Raw genomic sequence first — 15,615 nt, forward strand, 5'->3', positions numbered from 1 at the left:
ATCATTTATGCCTTTGATTGATTCCACATTGCTCTTGGTACTGAGAAATTTCTTTGCCTGGCCTTTCAATACTGTATCCTTGCATCTAATATTTGCGAATTTCACTATGAGCGTACGTGGCGAGGCTGGTTGCTGGCTGAGCTTGGGAGGGTCTGTTCGCCTATCTTGACACGAATGTTTGTTTCCCTTGCTAGATTAGGGAAGTTTTCAGCTAAAATTTGTTCAAACTATCTCTTCTAGACTCTCAATGCAGCTGTTTTTCCCTCGGGGATCCGTGATTCTTAACATTGGATCGTTTCATTGAGTAGGTAAGTCTCCCGTAGTTCCACATTCATGGCGTGGATTTTTTAGACCATCTTCTATTTCATTCTCTATTAACCCATCCTCCAATTCACTAACCTGTCCTCTGCTTCTTGCGAACCTGGCCGTCAGAGGCCTCAGTTTGCCTGCATTTTGGCTCATAGAATTTTTAATTTCCCTGTCAGATTCCCGCTTCTCTATTTCTGGTTCCTTAAGGATTCTATATTCTCAGTAACCTTTTCGTTAATAGTTTTTCAATTCTACTCATCATTTTGACCAACGTTACTCTAGATTTCCATTTCTGATAATTTGGTTACATCCATATTCATTTATTTCTGTGGCAGAGGCCACAGACTACACTATGTCTTTTCTTTGCTGGGGGGCTTCTCCTTCTGTCATTCTGATGAAGAGAGGTACTGGCGGTTTCCAGAGCCCAAATTATTGACTGGAGTCCCAGGCCGTGCCCTTGTTTTATATAGGGGATCTTAGGGATGTGTGGCTTCTTCTTTAAAGATTTTATTTATTTATTTATGTGGCAGCCAATCAGCGAGAGGGGACAGAAGCAGAGTGGGAGAGGGAAGAAGCAGGCTCCCAGCGGAGGAGCCCGATGAGGGACTCCTTTCCAGAACGCCGGGATCACGCCCCTAAGCCGAAGGCAGGCGCTCAACAATGACTCACCACCCAGGCGCCCGGGTTGTGGGCTTTTGATTTTTTCAGCCTGCCTTCTGGGAGGAGGCCGCCGACCGCGATACATCAGGCAACCCTGTTTGGGGAGTCTCGCTCATGCAGAGGGGATGGTGTTGGGCACTCCTGAGCCGGTATTTCCAGGCTTTTGTTCTCTGGCGGTCTTTCCCTGACGGTTTGCTGTGCCTCTTCTGAGAGTCAAGAGCAGCAGCGGCGAATTTCAGCTCTGTCACAGAACAGAGGGATTAGCGGCCCGTTCTCCACTGGGATGTTCTGGCCACTTTAACTCTGTTTCCTGTTGGTGCTGCTCAACCCTGCAGCGCCTCGGGATGTGCGCCCACACTCCGGCGTCCCAGCCTCACTTCCAGGGCCGGGCGTGTTTCTGTCCTCTTGATGCTTCTATGCCGCTCAGCCGCCAGCCGCTCCTGCGCGCTCCGGAGCTCCCGGTCTCAGTCTGGATCCAGTGAGCGCACCAGGATTCCGGGGTTCCGCGAGATGCCTGGTGGCGCGCGCACCCGGCTCACGGTCTCAGTCTGCTGTTTTGTGGGTGCCGACCTCGAGCCCGCCCGCTCCCCCGTGCAAGTGGCTGCCGCTTCTTGGCGCCAGAACGCGGCGGCTCCCTCCCCCTTCCGTTTATGTTCCGATATCTGTGCACGGTTTCATGGCTCCCCGCTTCGTACCTCAATACTCAGCGCTGGAGACGTTCATTTGTAGAGATCCAGATGCGTCTTCCTGCGTCTCAGGCTGGTTCCGTGGTTGTTTAGGCTGGTCTGGTACCTATCCAGCTCGACTCGGAGGACCGGCTGAAAACGGTGTCTCCTACTCCTCCGCCATCTTAACTCCAACCAAGAGATGAGATTTCTTACCACATTTTTGACCCCACGCAGTCCTGGGCCATGATAGCCACGCTGGGCTCACCAGCCCTGGGCTTGTTGAACAGACCCTCCCTTTTTCTAGGAGTCTTTGCCACTTGGGTCCACGAAGCCCCAGCCTCCCCGCCTGCGGTGGCCTGAGAGACCTTCCGTGCAGGGGCTGCCCTCCCGGGGACACGTGGGCAGGGATGAAGGCACATGATGAATCTGAAGACCCAGAGGAAGGAGCCTGGCTCAAGACAGACCATGGGGGGGAGAGGGTGTGCGTGGAACCACCATCCAGTGGGGACATGTCCCCTGGGGCCACCTGGAAATGTGCAGCCTGCCGCATGCTGGCTCTCACACCTCATTATTCAAATGAGGCTAGAACCTCGTGTAAAGAGCTAGACAGAAGGAAGTCTTCAGGGAAAAAATGATCCAGAGGTTGGAGTCTTCATGACCCCACCACACAATTATAAGAAAGGGGATCTACCCCCAGGAATGAAAGGACGGGGAGACCCACCCTCTCTACTCACACCCACTTCCCCTCAAACCTGGAGCAGCCAGTGCTCCTCAAGCCTGGGGGCCCATCGGGTAGGGCTTTGGGGGCCACGTGAGGGACTCCAGGTCTTATTTGAAGTGTAGTCAGACATGTCTAAAGGGACTGTTTATTGTTTGATTTGTTTTCCAGAAGTGACACGATCTATTTACATGATGTTATCCTAGTGGTTTCGCTCCACTTGCCAGGTGGAGAAAGCTCCAGAGAGGAGACAGTGGAAGCTGAGTGTGGTTGGGAGAAGAGTGACCCCCAGGGATGCCCACACCCTGCTCCCCAGAGCCTGTGAATACGGGGCTGGACAGGGCAACGGGGAATTAAGGTTGTTAACAGGCTGGCCTTTAAATGGGGGACTATCTTGGGCGAGCCGATGGCTCCATCTGTGTCAGGCTTCTGAGCTACAAAACTCTAGGGTTAACAAACCGTGTTGTGTGAAGCCACTGAGGTTGTGGTAACTTGGTACAGCCGCAGTAGGGACCGAACGCCCTGCAAGACTGGTTAGACCAGGTCCACGTAGGAAACCGCAGTTTGGACTCGTGGTCATAGTGGAGAAGAAACAGGGAGAGAAATGGGAGAAAGGTCAGGGCAGGAGGGGGACCTGGAGAGGGTGGGTGACAGATTGCACCTGGGGCAGGGGGCACCAAAGATTCAATAGTGACTCATGATTCTTGCTGCAGCAACCACGTGGCAGGAAAGAGCTTTAATAGAAGGAGATGTGTGCAGGCCGAGCCTGTGTGAGGACCGAAGTGAACGCTGGAGTTCTGTGTGCAGTTCAGGTGCGGAGAGGGGACGCTGGGACGGGTTCGGCTTGGTCCCGGCTTATGCGGGAGGCCAGAGAGGAGAGGTGGGGGCCGTCCATCCAGCGGGACAGGATCCTCACAGTGTCTACCGGGGCCTGGAGGTCCTCAGACTCGTGGGGGTGGATGCAGGTGGGCGGTGGGACAGCTGACAGCGCACGGGCTGGAGCGAGGTCCCGCCTGGAGCAGCGCCTTCGTGTCCCGCAGCCCGCAGTGCTGTTCGCAGGCGGCCCTGCTGGTGGCAGGGCAATGCCAGCGCCTAAGGAGCATCGTCATGTGTCTCTCGTGACCAGCAAACCAGAAAACGCGTGGGGCTCACATTTCTAACACAACAGACCTCCAGGGCACCTACCGGACACTGTGAGTCCACGTGTGCAACGTGCTTTCAGATACATGGAATTCGGTAGAGGTTTCTGGGACCCCGCTGGCTTGGGTCATACCCAGAGAGTCTGGAAGAGTCATCTGGACAAAAGGGTCACGTTGGCAGTGGGCCGTCAGCTGCTGCTTTCCGACGATGACGCTCAGCTTGTCGCTTCTGAAACAAAGTTTAAAGGTTCGGATTTTCCTGTCAACTAATTCATTTAAACACTGTAAGAGCGTACGAATTGTCCCGTTTCCCCTGTCACAGGTGACTATGAGGAATATCCACTATATGGCTTCACCCAGAACTCTCATTTTTTATCAGAATTATCACTACTCCTGTAGTTTCTTACAGCCCCTGCTATCCTTGAAAGTATCCCCACTGACGGGTTCCTGATAGTCCAGCAATCAGAACTCCCAGGACAAAGTTCACAGGCCACGGAGTGCTGGAAAGGCAGCCATCGAGCCCCACGTGTCCCCCCACACACTTGAAAAGTACATCCAGCGGGGCAGCTGGGGGCTCAGTCAGTTAAGCGTCTGACTCTTGATTTCGGCTCAGGCCATGATCTCAGGGTCCTGGGGATCGAGCCCCACATCAGGCTCCACGCAGAGCAGGAAGGCTGCTTCTCCCTCTCCATCTGCCCCTCCCCCGCCCCGCCAGCCCCCACTGGTGCACACTCCGTCTCTCTCTCTCAAATAATAAATACAATCTTTTAAAAAATAAAAATAAAAGGGGCGCCTGGGTAGCGCAGTCGTTAAGCGTCTGCCTTCGGCTCAGGGCGTGATCCCAGCGTTCTGGGATCGAGCCCCACATCAGGCTCCTCTGCTGGGAGCCTGCTTCTTCCTCTCCCACTCCCCCTGCTTGTGTTCCCTCTCTCGCTGGCTGTCTCTCTGTCAAATAAACAAATAAAATCTTTAAAATAAATAAATAAATAAATAAATAAAAATAAAAAATAAAAAACTGAACCTAAAGAAAAATTTATTATTACTTTGTTTACATCAGTGAATACAGTTTTAAACCCACAGGAACTCTGAATGCCTGCTTTTGTGTTACTTTATATAGAAGTGGGTTGGGGCCATCTTACAATGCCAAAAATGAATTAAAAACACACAAATAAAAATGCTATCCTCTCTTCCTGACTACGGTTAAGCAAGCAGATACATACAGGCAATTTACTTTAGAATAGAAAAGGAAAAAAAAAGTGCCTTATCTAAGCTTGTGAATTCTGGTACAAATTTAAAAAAACCTTCCAGGGAGCTATATGCGGAACACTGTCCAAAGCCCACTCAGAAAGGGAAAACATTCAAACTCCAAGAAACCAAGGCAGAGACACCTTGTTGAAGACACAGGACATTCAGCAGAGACCCCAGAAAAATCGTACCTTAGGAGTAGGGCTAAACCAGCCCTAGAGTGAAGTCTACACCCATGCTAATAAAATGTAAATATTCTATATTATTCTATACTGCATATTCTTTAATAATTCCAGATATTGGCAATGAACAACTGGAAAGTGAAATATTTTTTTAAAACACCATTTGAGAGGGGCACCTGGGTGGCTCAGTAGGTTAGGTGTCTGCCTTCAGCTCAAGTGATGATCCCAGGGTTCTGGGATCAAGTCCCGCATCGGTCTCCTTGCTCAGTGGGGAGCCTGCTTTTCCCTCTCCCTCTGCCCCTCTCCCACAGCTCTGCGCACGCGCTCTCTCTCACTCTGTCAAATAAATAAATAAAATCTAAAATAAATAAATAAATAAAACCATTTGGGGGTGCTGCCCGGCTGGCTTGGTCCGTGGAGTGTGCAAGTACACTATTCTGTACTCACTACTTCAACTGCAACATGCATCTCTCTCAGTCCGTGATGGCTTGAATTGTGTCCCCCTCTTCCAAATCCATATGTTGAGGTCCTGACTCCCCAGTACCTCAGAAAGTCACCTTATTTAGAGATAAGGTCTCTGCAGAGGTAATCAAATGGAGACGAGGTCATTAGGGTGGGACCCAATCCAGTAGGACCGGTGTCCTTATTCAAAGGGAAAAATCCGCACACAGACATGCATAAAGGGCAGACGATGTCAAGATGCAGGGAGAAGCCAGCCATCCAAAGCCAAGGAGAGAGAGGTCTGGGGCAGATCCTTCCCTCCCAGCCCTCAGAAGGAACCAACCCTGTCAACACCTTGACTTTGGGCTTCCAGCTTCCAGAATTGTGATGATATGATAATACCCTTCTCTTGCGTAAGCCTCGCCGGCTGTGGTACTTAGTTATGGCAGCCCCGGAAAACAAATCCACAGGCCAAGAGCCAATTTAGGATGGTCTTCACTACAGGAGCTAGAAGTCAGCTGTGGGGTCAGGCCCGGAGGCAGGGCAAGCACTAGTCAGAGAGATGGGAAGGGATGAGGGAGGGTCCCGGGGCCTAAAGGACAGGGTCCTTGGGACCAGAACTACCTCTTCATATTTATGCTAAACTGTCTCTAATGTTTTTGCTAATAATATATTAATAATAATACTTACTATTAATTGTCCCCAAATGAAAGTTTTAAACTATTTTTACATAAAATTAAGAGCTTTTACTAACACCATTCTGACTGAGGCATTTTCTCTATTAAAAATTAATATTCATTTATAGCTTAACTTCCAGGAATAGTACCAATTCTGAAAGTACACAAAGGGTACTTTATGTTTGGATGATGAGAGTTAAGGGGGGTAGTGACTTGGATTTTTGGGTCTAGATGACAGAGGCCTAGGACCTGGACTCCTGAGTCTGAAGGAGGAGGGGGTTGGGGGGGGCCTGGACTCCTGGGTCTGAGGGAGGAGGGGGCTGGGAACAGGGACCCACAGATTCCTGAGATATTAGAGAACTAGGGGCCAGGCATCAGGGACCCAGTATTTGAAGTGAATTTCTTACTATCCTTTCTCTTACTTTGCTCCTGGAGGCAGGATCAAAACTACAGTGAGCACTAAAAACTCCCTATCCCGTAAGTCTGTTCCTTGTTAAAGGGCATCAATCAAGACAGTCCCTTTGGTTATTCTAAGAACTGCCAAAGCTTCCAGAATACGCCAGCCAGCCAGTGAGGACACAATCAGCCATGCTCACTACCATCATACACAGAGACCTCCTCCCCTGAAACCTGTGACCACTGCCCTGGTCAGGTTGCTGGGGCAAGGCTGGGATTGGCCATGGCCCTTTTGTAAGGTGCTTCATCCTTTCCTGCCTCCTATGATCCCAAGGCTAGAAATAACTCTGAAGTTTCTCTGTTTCTCTATTCAGCCTTCCAGAAGGCCATGGACGAGGCCAGTGCTGTGACTTGATCAGAGGAAGACGCCCGGGCTGGGCAGGCATTACTGTGGATGAAGGTGATGAGGCCAAGCTGCCTCCCAGTGACTATGGCCACCATGCGGGTGCTGGGGCGGGGCCCTGGCTGGGAACACGGGAGGCGATTTGGGCAGGGAGAGTATGGCCAAGAGTGTGGTCTCCTAGCACGGCTCGCCAAGCAGAGACTCCACTGCCCAATGAGAAAAAATGGTCAGAGAGGCCACTTGGGGATGCACCGCCCGCCTGGCTTTGCTCGCCCTGCGCTGCAAACACCAGCGACCCCCCTCCCCCAACCGCAGCATGCTCACCACTCGCCATTCTGCGCATGCGTGCCTTCCAAGACTGCCAGGAGTGGGCTTCTCGAGGGCCAATGGGGATGCGGCGTTCCTTCAGGTTCATCCAATGAGCGCATCAGATGTTTTCACATTGACCAATGGGGCTTCGAGTGACCTGTTTGGCGAAGCTGTCCCCGCCTTCCGCGTCTCTGAGAGACGAAGCCAAGGCCAAGTAGAACAGCAGGGGCGTTCCAGGCCGTTCCTTCAGCGCCGTGAGGTTCTTGTGAGGTTATCTGGAAGCCAGGTGGAATTTGGGTCCCTTAAAGAGAAGAGGAGGGCTCCCCGGATTCCTGGGTCCTGAGGAAAGGGGGTGTAGGACTTCTGGGTCTGAGAGGGGAGGAGGCCGGGGGCCCAGAATCCTGGGTCCTGCGGGAAATGGCGGCTGGAACGCAAAGCCCTGGATCCCTCGGTAGAACAGGACTGGGATCTGAGGATTCCGAGTTCTGCGGGGTCCAGGGCCTGGCGGGCCGAGAATCCCGGGGCGTGGGAGAGCAAAGGCTTGAACCCGGCCTCCTGAGTCTGAGGCCGAAGGGGCGTCTGGGCCGCACCCGGACCCCAAGGTTGGAGGGTCCCGGTCGTTGAACTCCTCTGTCTTTGGGGAATAGGGGTTTGGGTCGGAGGGTTGCAGCTGTGGAAACTGAGGCACAGCGAACGTGTTAATGTGCTCACACTCGCAGGCTAGCCAGAGCCACCGCGACTGGGGAGGTCGCAGTCTTCTGTGGCGCCGGCTGCGCCCCGCCGTGGCAGTACTTGCCAGAAGGTCGATGCAGCCTCGTCGTGTGAGGCCGAACAGCCCGCTCTTCTCTCTCAGATTGCAGGTCCTTAGCTGCTCTTCCAAGTGGCTCTGAGAGACGCCATGGGAGCCCGTCGTGTCCTGAGTTTGCTGTTCCTCCTCCTCCTGGGAACCCCCTCCTTGGCCTGTAAGAATGGGGGGCTCCAGGGGGAGAGCTGGCTCACAGAGGATGCACCTCTGGCGTAGGAGGACTGGCCGGAGTCCCCGCAGAGGAGGACACGTGTGCTTACCTTGACCTCATTTCCTCCCCAGCGGAGCAAAATTTGTCCTGTCACAAGGGCATATGGATGAGTGTGGAAAAGGACCCAAGGAGGACGTTTAATTGGACCACAGAGAAAGTTGAGACTTGTGACAGTGGGTCATCCTGCCAGGAATCCCTTCTGATGATTAACGCGGGTAAAGCGAGAAAGGGCAGTTGGGTTGGGTGGGAGGAAGGGTATGTCCTCAGCAGGGCTGTTTCCCCTCCCCTGGGGCCAAGCCATAGGCCCTTTCTTTCCCTCTTGTCTCTGAACAGGGGCCGAGACAGCAGTTTTGGGCACTAAGGGCTGCGTCACGGATGGGACACAGGCGGTAACGTACGTCCAGCACTCCCCACCCCCAGGCATAATCACAGTCTCCTACAGCACCTACTGTGAGGAGTCCTTATGCAACAGCAGGGAGAACTTAATGGAGCTGTGGAGGGAGGAAGAGACCCAAGGTACGCAGGAAGGTGAGACATGGGGACTGAGAGAAACTAGGTAAACCCCTGAAAAGATGGCGGGTCTTCCTTCTCTGTGTTTAGTTGGCTCAGGCCCAATGGGGCCATACACAAAAGAACCTCAGAGCTTTGGCCTGTCTTTTTCTAAATTGTTACCTCGGGGTCTAAACACTGCTCAGAGCACCAGGACATCAATGAAGGCTGAGGTGTTAAGTGGGGTTTTGTGTTTATTAAGCAATAAGGGGTCAGTGGAGGTTTCCAAGTAGGATGGTGTGGTATAAACAGTCTGGCAGTTACTGCTTCCCTGACTTGGCCAGACCCTATGGCAATCTGGCCCTGCCTAACTTTTCAGCTCACTTCCTTCTCTTCTTTCCTTTTTTATTGTGTTCCAGCTGGGGCCATAGTCAAAATACTTAACAACAGATATGGTACTGGCCAATCAGAATGGATGCTGGCCATAAAAAAACCAGTCTAGCCCTATCAGTGCCTACCAACGGAATACCAACACTGCAGTGTCTCACAGTCCCCCAAATCCACCAAGCTGCTCACACCAGCAGGTCTTTGTCCTTGCTGTTTACATTGCTACCCCCCGACCCCCATTTTCACTCAGCTAACCTCTCTTCACCCTCCACCTCAACTCAGGTGTCTGCTCTGTGAAAATAGTTAGCAAATTCTTCCAGATAGTTAGATACCCCTCCATTCCTTTGCCATTATATCTTGGACACAGTGCCTACTGGGATGTACTATAATTACTGGCATGTCCTTCTTCTAGACGGTGATCTCAATGGCAGGAACTGTGTCCTTTTCACCTCTGTCTCCACACCTAAGCACACAGTTTGGAAGTCATGTTGGATGGGTTCTGACAGCAAAGATAATCAGTTGGAGAGGCATGGCAAGGTTGCAGTGATAGGCCTTGATTGTGGCCGTGTCAGTAACAAAGACTTGGGGAAGAGAGGGAAGCAAAAAGAGACAAGTCCAGAGGCAGGACATACACCAATTGCCCTCTGTTTTTCCCTCTAGCTCCCAGTATGACACCATACCTCCATTGCCCAACCTGTGTGGCTCTGGGGACCTGTCTGAACTCTCCTTCTCTTCCCTGTCCCAATGACACAGTTCAGTGCTATCAAGGAAGACTTCAGATCACTGGAGGTAAACTGAACATCTGGTGGGTTCAGAGGCTGGAAAACCAGACATCTGGGTGGACCCCGAGAGGTTCTGACACTCAGGGTTCTAGGAATGAGGAAAGACTGATTCCTTTCTGATTTCCTAAAACATCTGTGTGTCTCCCCATCCCTTCTTGTTCCATAGGAGGCATCAACTCATTTTTGGAGGTCAAAGGCTGTACATCCATAACTGGTTGCAGGCTGATGTCTGGAATCTTTACAGTAGGGCCCATGTGGGTGGAGGAAATCTGTCCATATAAGTCTCTCCTTCAACCCCGAAAGACTGAAAGTGGTGCCGCCTGGCTTCCTGTTTCAGTTTGGCGGATAGAGCTAGTGCTGCTGCTGTTACTGCACTAACTTGTCCGTTGTTCCCGAGGAGGTGCTTTTCAACCTGGACCGCAGGACACCTCTTCTGACTGGGAGCCTTCTGACTGCTGGTCATCAACAAGTTGAGGAGCAAGTGGAGAGCTGAAGAACAGAGAGAGTTCTTGTGGATATATTTTATATTTCTAATAAAGTTTCTGTTGTGATTAGCGTATAACCCAAGACTAGAAGTGGAATTTTGGTGCTGAAAGGGCCCTTAAAATTCATCGTCTCCAACCTACACATTTTGCAGAAAGGGAAGCAGAGATCTGGAAAACTTGAATGTCTCACACTGACAAAGCTATGGGCAGAGCAAGACCAGAACTTTGATACTTGGACCTTAAATCTAGTTTTCCTTTCACTCTAATTGGTCACTTTCTCTTGCTAGCTGGGCAAGAGATTAGCATTAGCCTCCTTCAGAGAACTCCAAGCCCAACCTGAAGGTCACAGTGGCTGTTTTGTTCTAATATTTCCCTGGGAGGTATGGCAGAATTTGAAAAATCAGACTCCAAATTCTTCTGTTATAACAGACCCCATCTCCTATGTCCTGTCTCTTTCCCCTCTACATCATTCCTTCCCTTCTCTGCTGCCTAATTCATGCATCTTGTGTGGACACAGGGAACATCGGAGGCAGCTGGGGCTCAGCAGGGTATGAAAACTGGGGCCTGGGATTCCTGGAGGGAAGATTTGTTTTTGGCTTCTCCTGCTTACTTATTACTCAAGAATAGATAAAACTCATCTTATTATAAAAGACTCCAATGATATAGGAGCCACATAGGGAAAAGTAAAAGGTGGGGAGAGGATAGGGGGGAACGGACATTATTTTACTTAAATAGTTTTATTGTGGTTTAAATCATATAGCCAACTGTACCAGGGGTGGAAGGAGACGTAATGCAAATAGTGACCCCTACAAAGGACAAAGGACAGGGGAGTTTGGCCATAGTATAGTTCATCCAAGTTCTTTCTAGAAAGTTCTCTGTTCTAAATAAACTCTTTGAGTTAAAGCCGCACCCCAGCTAACACTTTATCTTTGTCCCTAGGCATCCAGTTTCCCATCATATCAGTTTGCAGGAGAAAGTACAAACAAATCAAATTTGAACTTAATGAGGGGCATGTAAGTTTCTGAAATAAGCATTCAGAACCATGACTGGTAAATGCTATCTAGGGCAAAAACAAAAAAACCAAGTACATGTTTCCCATAGGACAATGGCTTTCTGAGGCACTGAAGAGTTACAGGAGAAATCCCTGAGTGAATAGAAGAATGACACAATTTTCCAAAATTTGGCCTGTGGATTGTTTTGGTATTTTAAAAATTATATGTATCATATGCCAAAGAACTTCAGGCAGCATGGGCAAACTTCTCAGGCCACAAACTCAACTATAATAATGTATTAACATAAATACATATAATATAAAAGTATTTTAATATATTGTTTATTCTTATGATACTTTGGTTATAGCAATCCCTCATCTGACCCAGTGGTAGGAAGAAACTTAACCAGTTTGAATAAACTCAGCCACCTCTGGGCTTTCTCCCTTTCCACTCTTCTTGCCCAGGCCTTGGCTACAGGACTGGTGGGAAGGAGGTGACTGTCTAGTTTTTGCCTCTGCTGCTCATGTCCAAGTTCCTGCTGATGCCTGGTACTTGGCTTCCATTCCTGCTGGCGTCCACTGGGAACCTCCAACCCTGTCTGGGCACTGATGGTCATCCACGTGGGCCCTCTCAGCTCTGCCATCCCTCTCCCAGCTACTTCGGGGCCTCTTCCAACAGCTGTCAAGTCCCACTGCAGTGCTTCAGGACTCGGGCTGTGGAGTCATCCCATATAGCTGATGAAATTCCCCCAAGATCTGGAGAAAAGATCATTGCACAGGGGATTGCTTCCTCCCTAGGTACTAGGAAAGAGATGGGGCCTAGGCTCTGGGATTTATCATCTACCTTACACAGACCACTACCACACATTCTTCTCAAATCTATTGTTTTGCAACAATCATGCCATAAGGCCTTTTAGGGAACTTGAAAATTCCAGGTCTATCAAGTCAAAAGTTGGGCCTTCAGAATTATTGTCTCTGTCTCACTTTACATAAGTCTACTTTGAAACTTCAAGGCTGAACATTAAGATATTTCTGGCTCTTTGCATTTCTAGGTAATGGCCCTACTAACTGAGGGACAAGGAGCAAGAGAAGTGGTACAAAGAATTGGAGAGTGGGGAGACAAGAGTAAAAATGAAATATAATCCTGCATATTCCTATTTGTTCATCTGTCTAGATTAAGCCTCTATCCTCACCCATATTGCTCTCTCCAGGACTCTGGTTTATGTTCTTCCCTCCCTGAAATTCCATCTCCGCTTCCCACCTTCACAACAGCACCCATAGATGTGACCAGCAAACTGATGCTATAGTTTCTTCCAGAACTGCTTATTGAAGTGAACCAAATTTCCACCAAACACATACACATTCCTCTCCAACAACTAAACTGACCACCACCAACTACCTTAAGCTTGATGCTAATGTGGAGGGGAAAAAAGCAATGAGTTTCTAGAGGGTAGAGAAGAAGAGAGGCAGAAGTTTAGGAAGGACGGGCACTGAAAAAAGGTAAGAATTTGAAGATTCCTCTCCCTATTTCCTTAATAGTGTTATATTGGCCATGTGAACACATCCTGGTTTGGGGCAGTGATGTCAGAGTGGGAGGTCAGTTTTGATCAGGAGCTAGGAAACCAGTTGTTTCGGTTATTTTTTTTTTTTAAGATTTTATTTATTTATTTGACAGAGAGAGAGACAGCCAGCGAGAGAGGGAACACAAGCAGGGGGAGTAGGAGAGGAAGAAGCAGGCTCCCAGGGGAGGAGCCTGATGTGGGGCTCGATCCCAGAACGCCAGGATCACGCCCTGAGCCGAAGGCAGACGCTTAACCGCTGTGCCACCCAGGCGCCCCTGTTTCGGTTATTTTATTATTATTTAATGTTAATTAAAGTAATAATTTATTGGGCACTAAATCTGTTTCTTGCTTTATGTGCAGAACTTTAGGAATACAATTTGTATAATCCCACTGTATGTTTCTGGTGAAGAGCTGGAGGAATTTAAATATCCATTACTAAGGGAATGGATAAGCAAAACAGCAGACCTCTTCTTCGCATGTGCAACACTTACTAAACCACAGCACTCTGTTAAAAAAATTTTTTCTTTCACAACAAAATCACTTGTGTAATACCACAATCAAAATAAAAAAGTTCATTCACCCCAAAACTCCCTCATTCTACTCCTTTGTAGCCCCATCCTCCCCTCATCCCAGCTGTGGACAACCACGGGTCTATTCTCTATCACTATACATTGGCCTTTCTGAAAATGGCATAGAAATGGAACCACACAGTATGGAATCTTTGAGACCAGCTTCTTTCACTCATGATTCGTGCCTCTGAGATTCAGCCATGTTATGTGTATTGATGGTTTACTCCTTTTTATGGACAAATATCATTCCATTGTATGGACATATTCCAGTTTATCCATTAATTTGCTGAAGATGTTTGGGTGGTTTCTAGTTTGGGGCAGTAACGAATTAAACTGCTATAAACATTTATGTACAGTTTTTTGATAAATGTATAATTTTATCTCCAGGATAAATACTTAGGAGTAGGATTGCTGGGTCATAAGGCAAGAGTTTGTTTAACTTTATAAGAAATGGAGAAACTGTTTTCCAGAGGGCTTGTGTCATTTTTTATTACCACCAGCAATGTATGAGAATCCTAGTTTCATAGTCTGCAGGATATAGATACTGTACATATATTATTAGATTCATATTCATTTCACTTTTTTGGAACTATTGTAAATAGTACTTTTAAATTTTCAGTTTTCAATTTTTCATTGCTAGTATATAGAAGAAATGCAATTGATTTTTGCATGTTGACCTATCTCCTACAATTTTATTAAATTCATTTATTAGTTCTAGCAGCTTTTTGGGTAGGTTCTACAGAAATTCCATGGAATTTTTCTAGACAATCATGTCATCTGCAAGTAGGGCCACTTTTATTTTTTCCTTTCCAATATGTAGGCCTTTTATTTATTTTTCTTTTGTTATTGCACCAGTTAGGATTTCTAGTGCAATGAATAAAAGTAGTGAGAGTGGACAGTTTGCTTTGTTCCCAATCTTAGGAAGTTTCTTTAAAACTTAAACATACACTTACCACAGGATTCAACCTTTCCTTTCCAAAGTACTACCACTCCCCACCCAAAAAAACCAAAAGCATATGTCCATACAATGATTTTTATACAAATGTTCATAACAGCTTTATTTATAAGAGCCCCAAACTGGAAACAACTCAAATGCCCATCAACAGTGAAAAAATTGATAATAATATATCTTTAGAGTGGAATATTACTCAGCAAAGAAAAAAAGGAATGAATTATTGATACATACAGCAACCCTTGTCCCTCTCCCTACCCCCTGTCCCTCCCCTGACTCACGAGCACTTGCACTCTCTCTCTCTCTCAAATATATAATAAAATCTTAAAAAACAATAATTGCTCATGTATTTACCTTTATTGAGATCTTTATATCTTCATATGGCTTTGAGTTACTGTCTAGTGTCCTTTCATTTCACCTTGTAAAACTCCCTTGAGCATTTCTTGCGGGGCAAGTCTGGTGGTCACAAACCCCCTCAGCTTTTGTTTATCTGGGACTGTCTTAATTTCTCCCTCACTTTTGAAGAGCAGTTTTTCTGGATATAGGATTCTTGGTGGACAGTTTCTTTCTTTTTAACACTTTGAATATATTGACCCTCTGTCTTCTGGCCTCCGAAGTTTCCAGTGAGAAATCTGCCGATAATCTTATTGAGGATCCTTTGTATGTGATGATTTGCTTTTGTTGCTGCTGTCAAGATTTTCTCTTTGTCTTTGGCTTCTGAAAGTTTGGTTATAATGTGTCTCAGTGTGGGTCTTTCTGAGTCCATTTTATCTGGAGTTTGTTGAGCTTCTTGGATGTTTATATTCATGTCTTCCATCAAATTTGGAAAGTTTTCAGCCACAACTTGGAAACAACCCAAATGTCCATCAATATTTCTTGAAGTATTCTCACTCTTCCTTTCTCTGTCTCTCCTCCTTTTGGGACTTCCACAACATGAGTATTGGTTCACTTCATGGTATCCCACAGGTCTCTTAGGTTCTGTTTGCTTTTCTTCAACCTTTATTTTCCCTGTCTCAGACTTGAAATTTTCCATTGCCCTATATTCAAGTTCTCTGATTCTTTCTTCTGCCTGCTCAAATCTGTATTTGAATCCCTCTACTGAATTTTTCATTTTGATTATTGTACTTTTCAGCTACAGAATTTCCTTCTGGTATCTTTTTAGGTTTTCTATCTCTTTATTGATATTTCCATTTTGTTCACACACTGTCTTCTTGACTTCCCCCACATCTTCCTTT

General features: G+C 47.7%; 1 protein-coding gene and 1 long non-coding RNA gene across 2 annotated transcripts; one reads left to right on the forward strand and one right to left on the reverse strand.

Moving 5' to 3' along the window:
* Window positions 1–3,072: 3,072 nt before the first annotated feature.
* LOC121103492 lies at window positions 3,073–7,249 on the reverse strand. Its single transcript, XR_005835760.1, has 2 exons — window positions 7,163–7,249; window positions 3,073–3,723 (listed from the first exon to the last, which is right to left on the reverse strand). It is a non-coding gene; the product is annotated as an uncharacterized LOC121103492 (long non-coding RNA).
* On the forward strand, window positions 7,232–10,383 carry TEX101 (testis expressed 101). Its single transcript, XM_040634087.1, has 5 exons — window positions 7,232–8,109; window positions 8,235–8,378; window positions 8,497–8,691; window positions 9,700–9,828; window positions 9,988–10,383. The coding sequence occupies exons 1-5, from the start codon at window positions 8,046–8,048 to the stop codon at window positions 10,197–10,199; spliced, it is 744 nt and encodes a 247-aa protein (XP_040490021.1). The 5' UTR covers window positions 7,232–8,045; the 3' UTR covers window positions 10,200–10,383.
* Window positions 10,384–15,615: the final 5,232 nt, after the last annotated feature.

This window comes from Ursus maritimus, unplaced genomic scaffold (assembly GCF_017311325.1).
Source record: "Ursus maritimus isolate PB19 unplaced genomic scaffold, ASM1731132v1 scaffold_19, whole genome shotgun sequence".
NCBI classification, from domain to species: Eukaryota; Metazoa; Chordata; class Mammalia; order Carnivora; family Ursidae; genus Ursus; species Ursus maritimus.

Excerpts from the sequence above, each read along its gene's own strand:
- TEX101 (XM_040634087.1), top strand. The coding sequence starts at position 8,046 with ATGGGAGCCCGTCGTGTCCTGAGTTTGCTGTTCCTCCTCCTCCTGGGA. Across the intron at positions 8,692-9,699 it reads GACCCAAGGTACGCAGGAAG|CTCCCAGTATGACACCATAC; the intron begins GTGAGACATGGG and ends TTTTCCCTCTAG. Across the intron at positions 9,829-9,987 it reads AAGACTTCAGATCACTGGAG|GAGGCATCAACTCATTTTTG; the intron begins GTAAACTGAACA and ends CTTGTTCCATAG.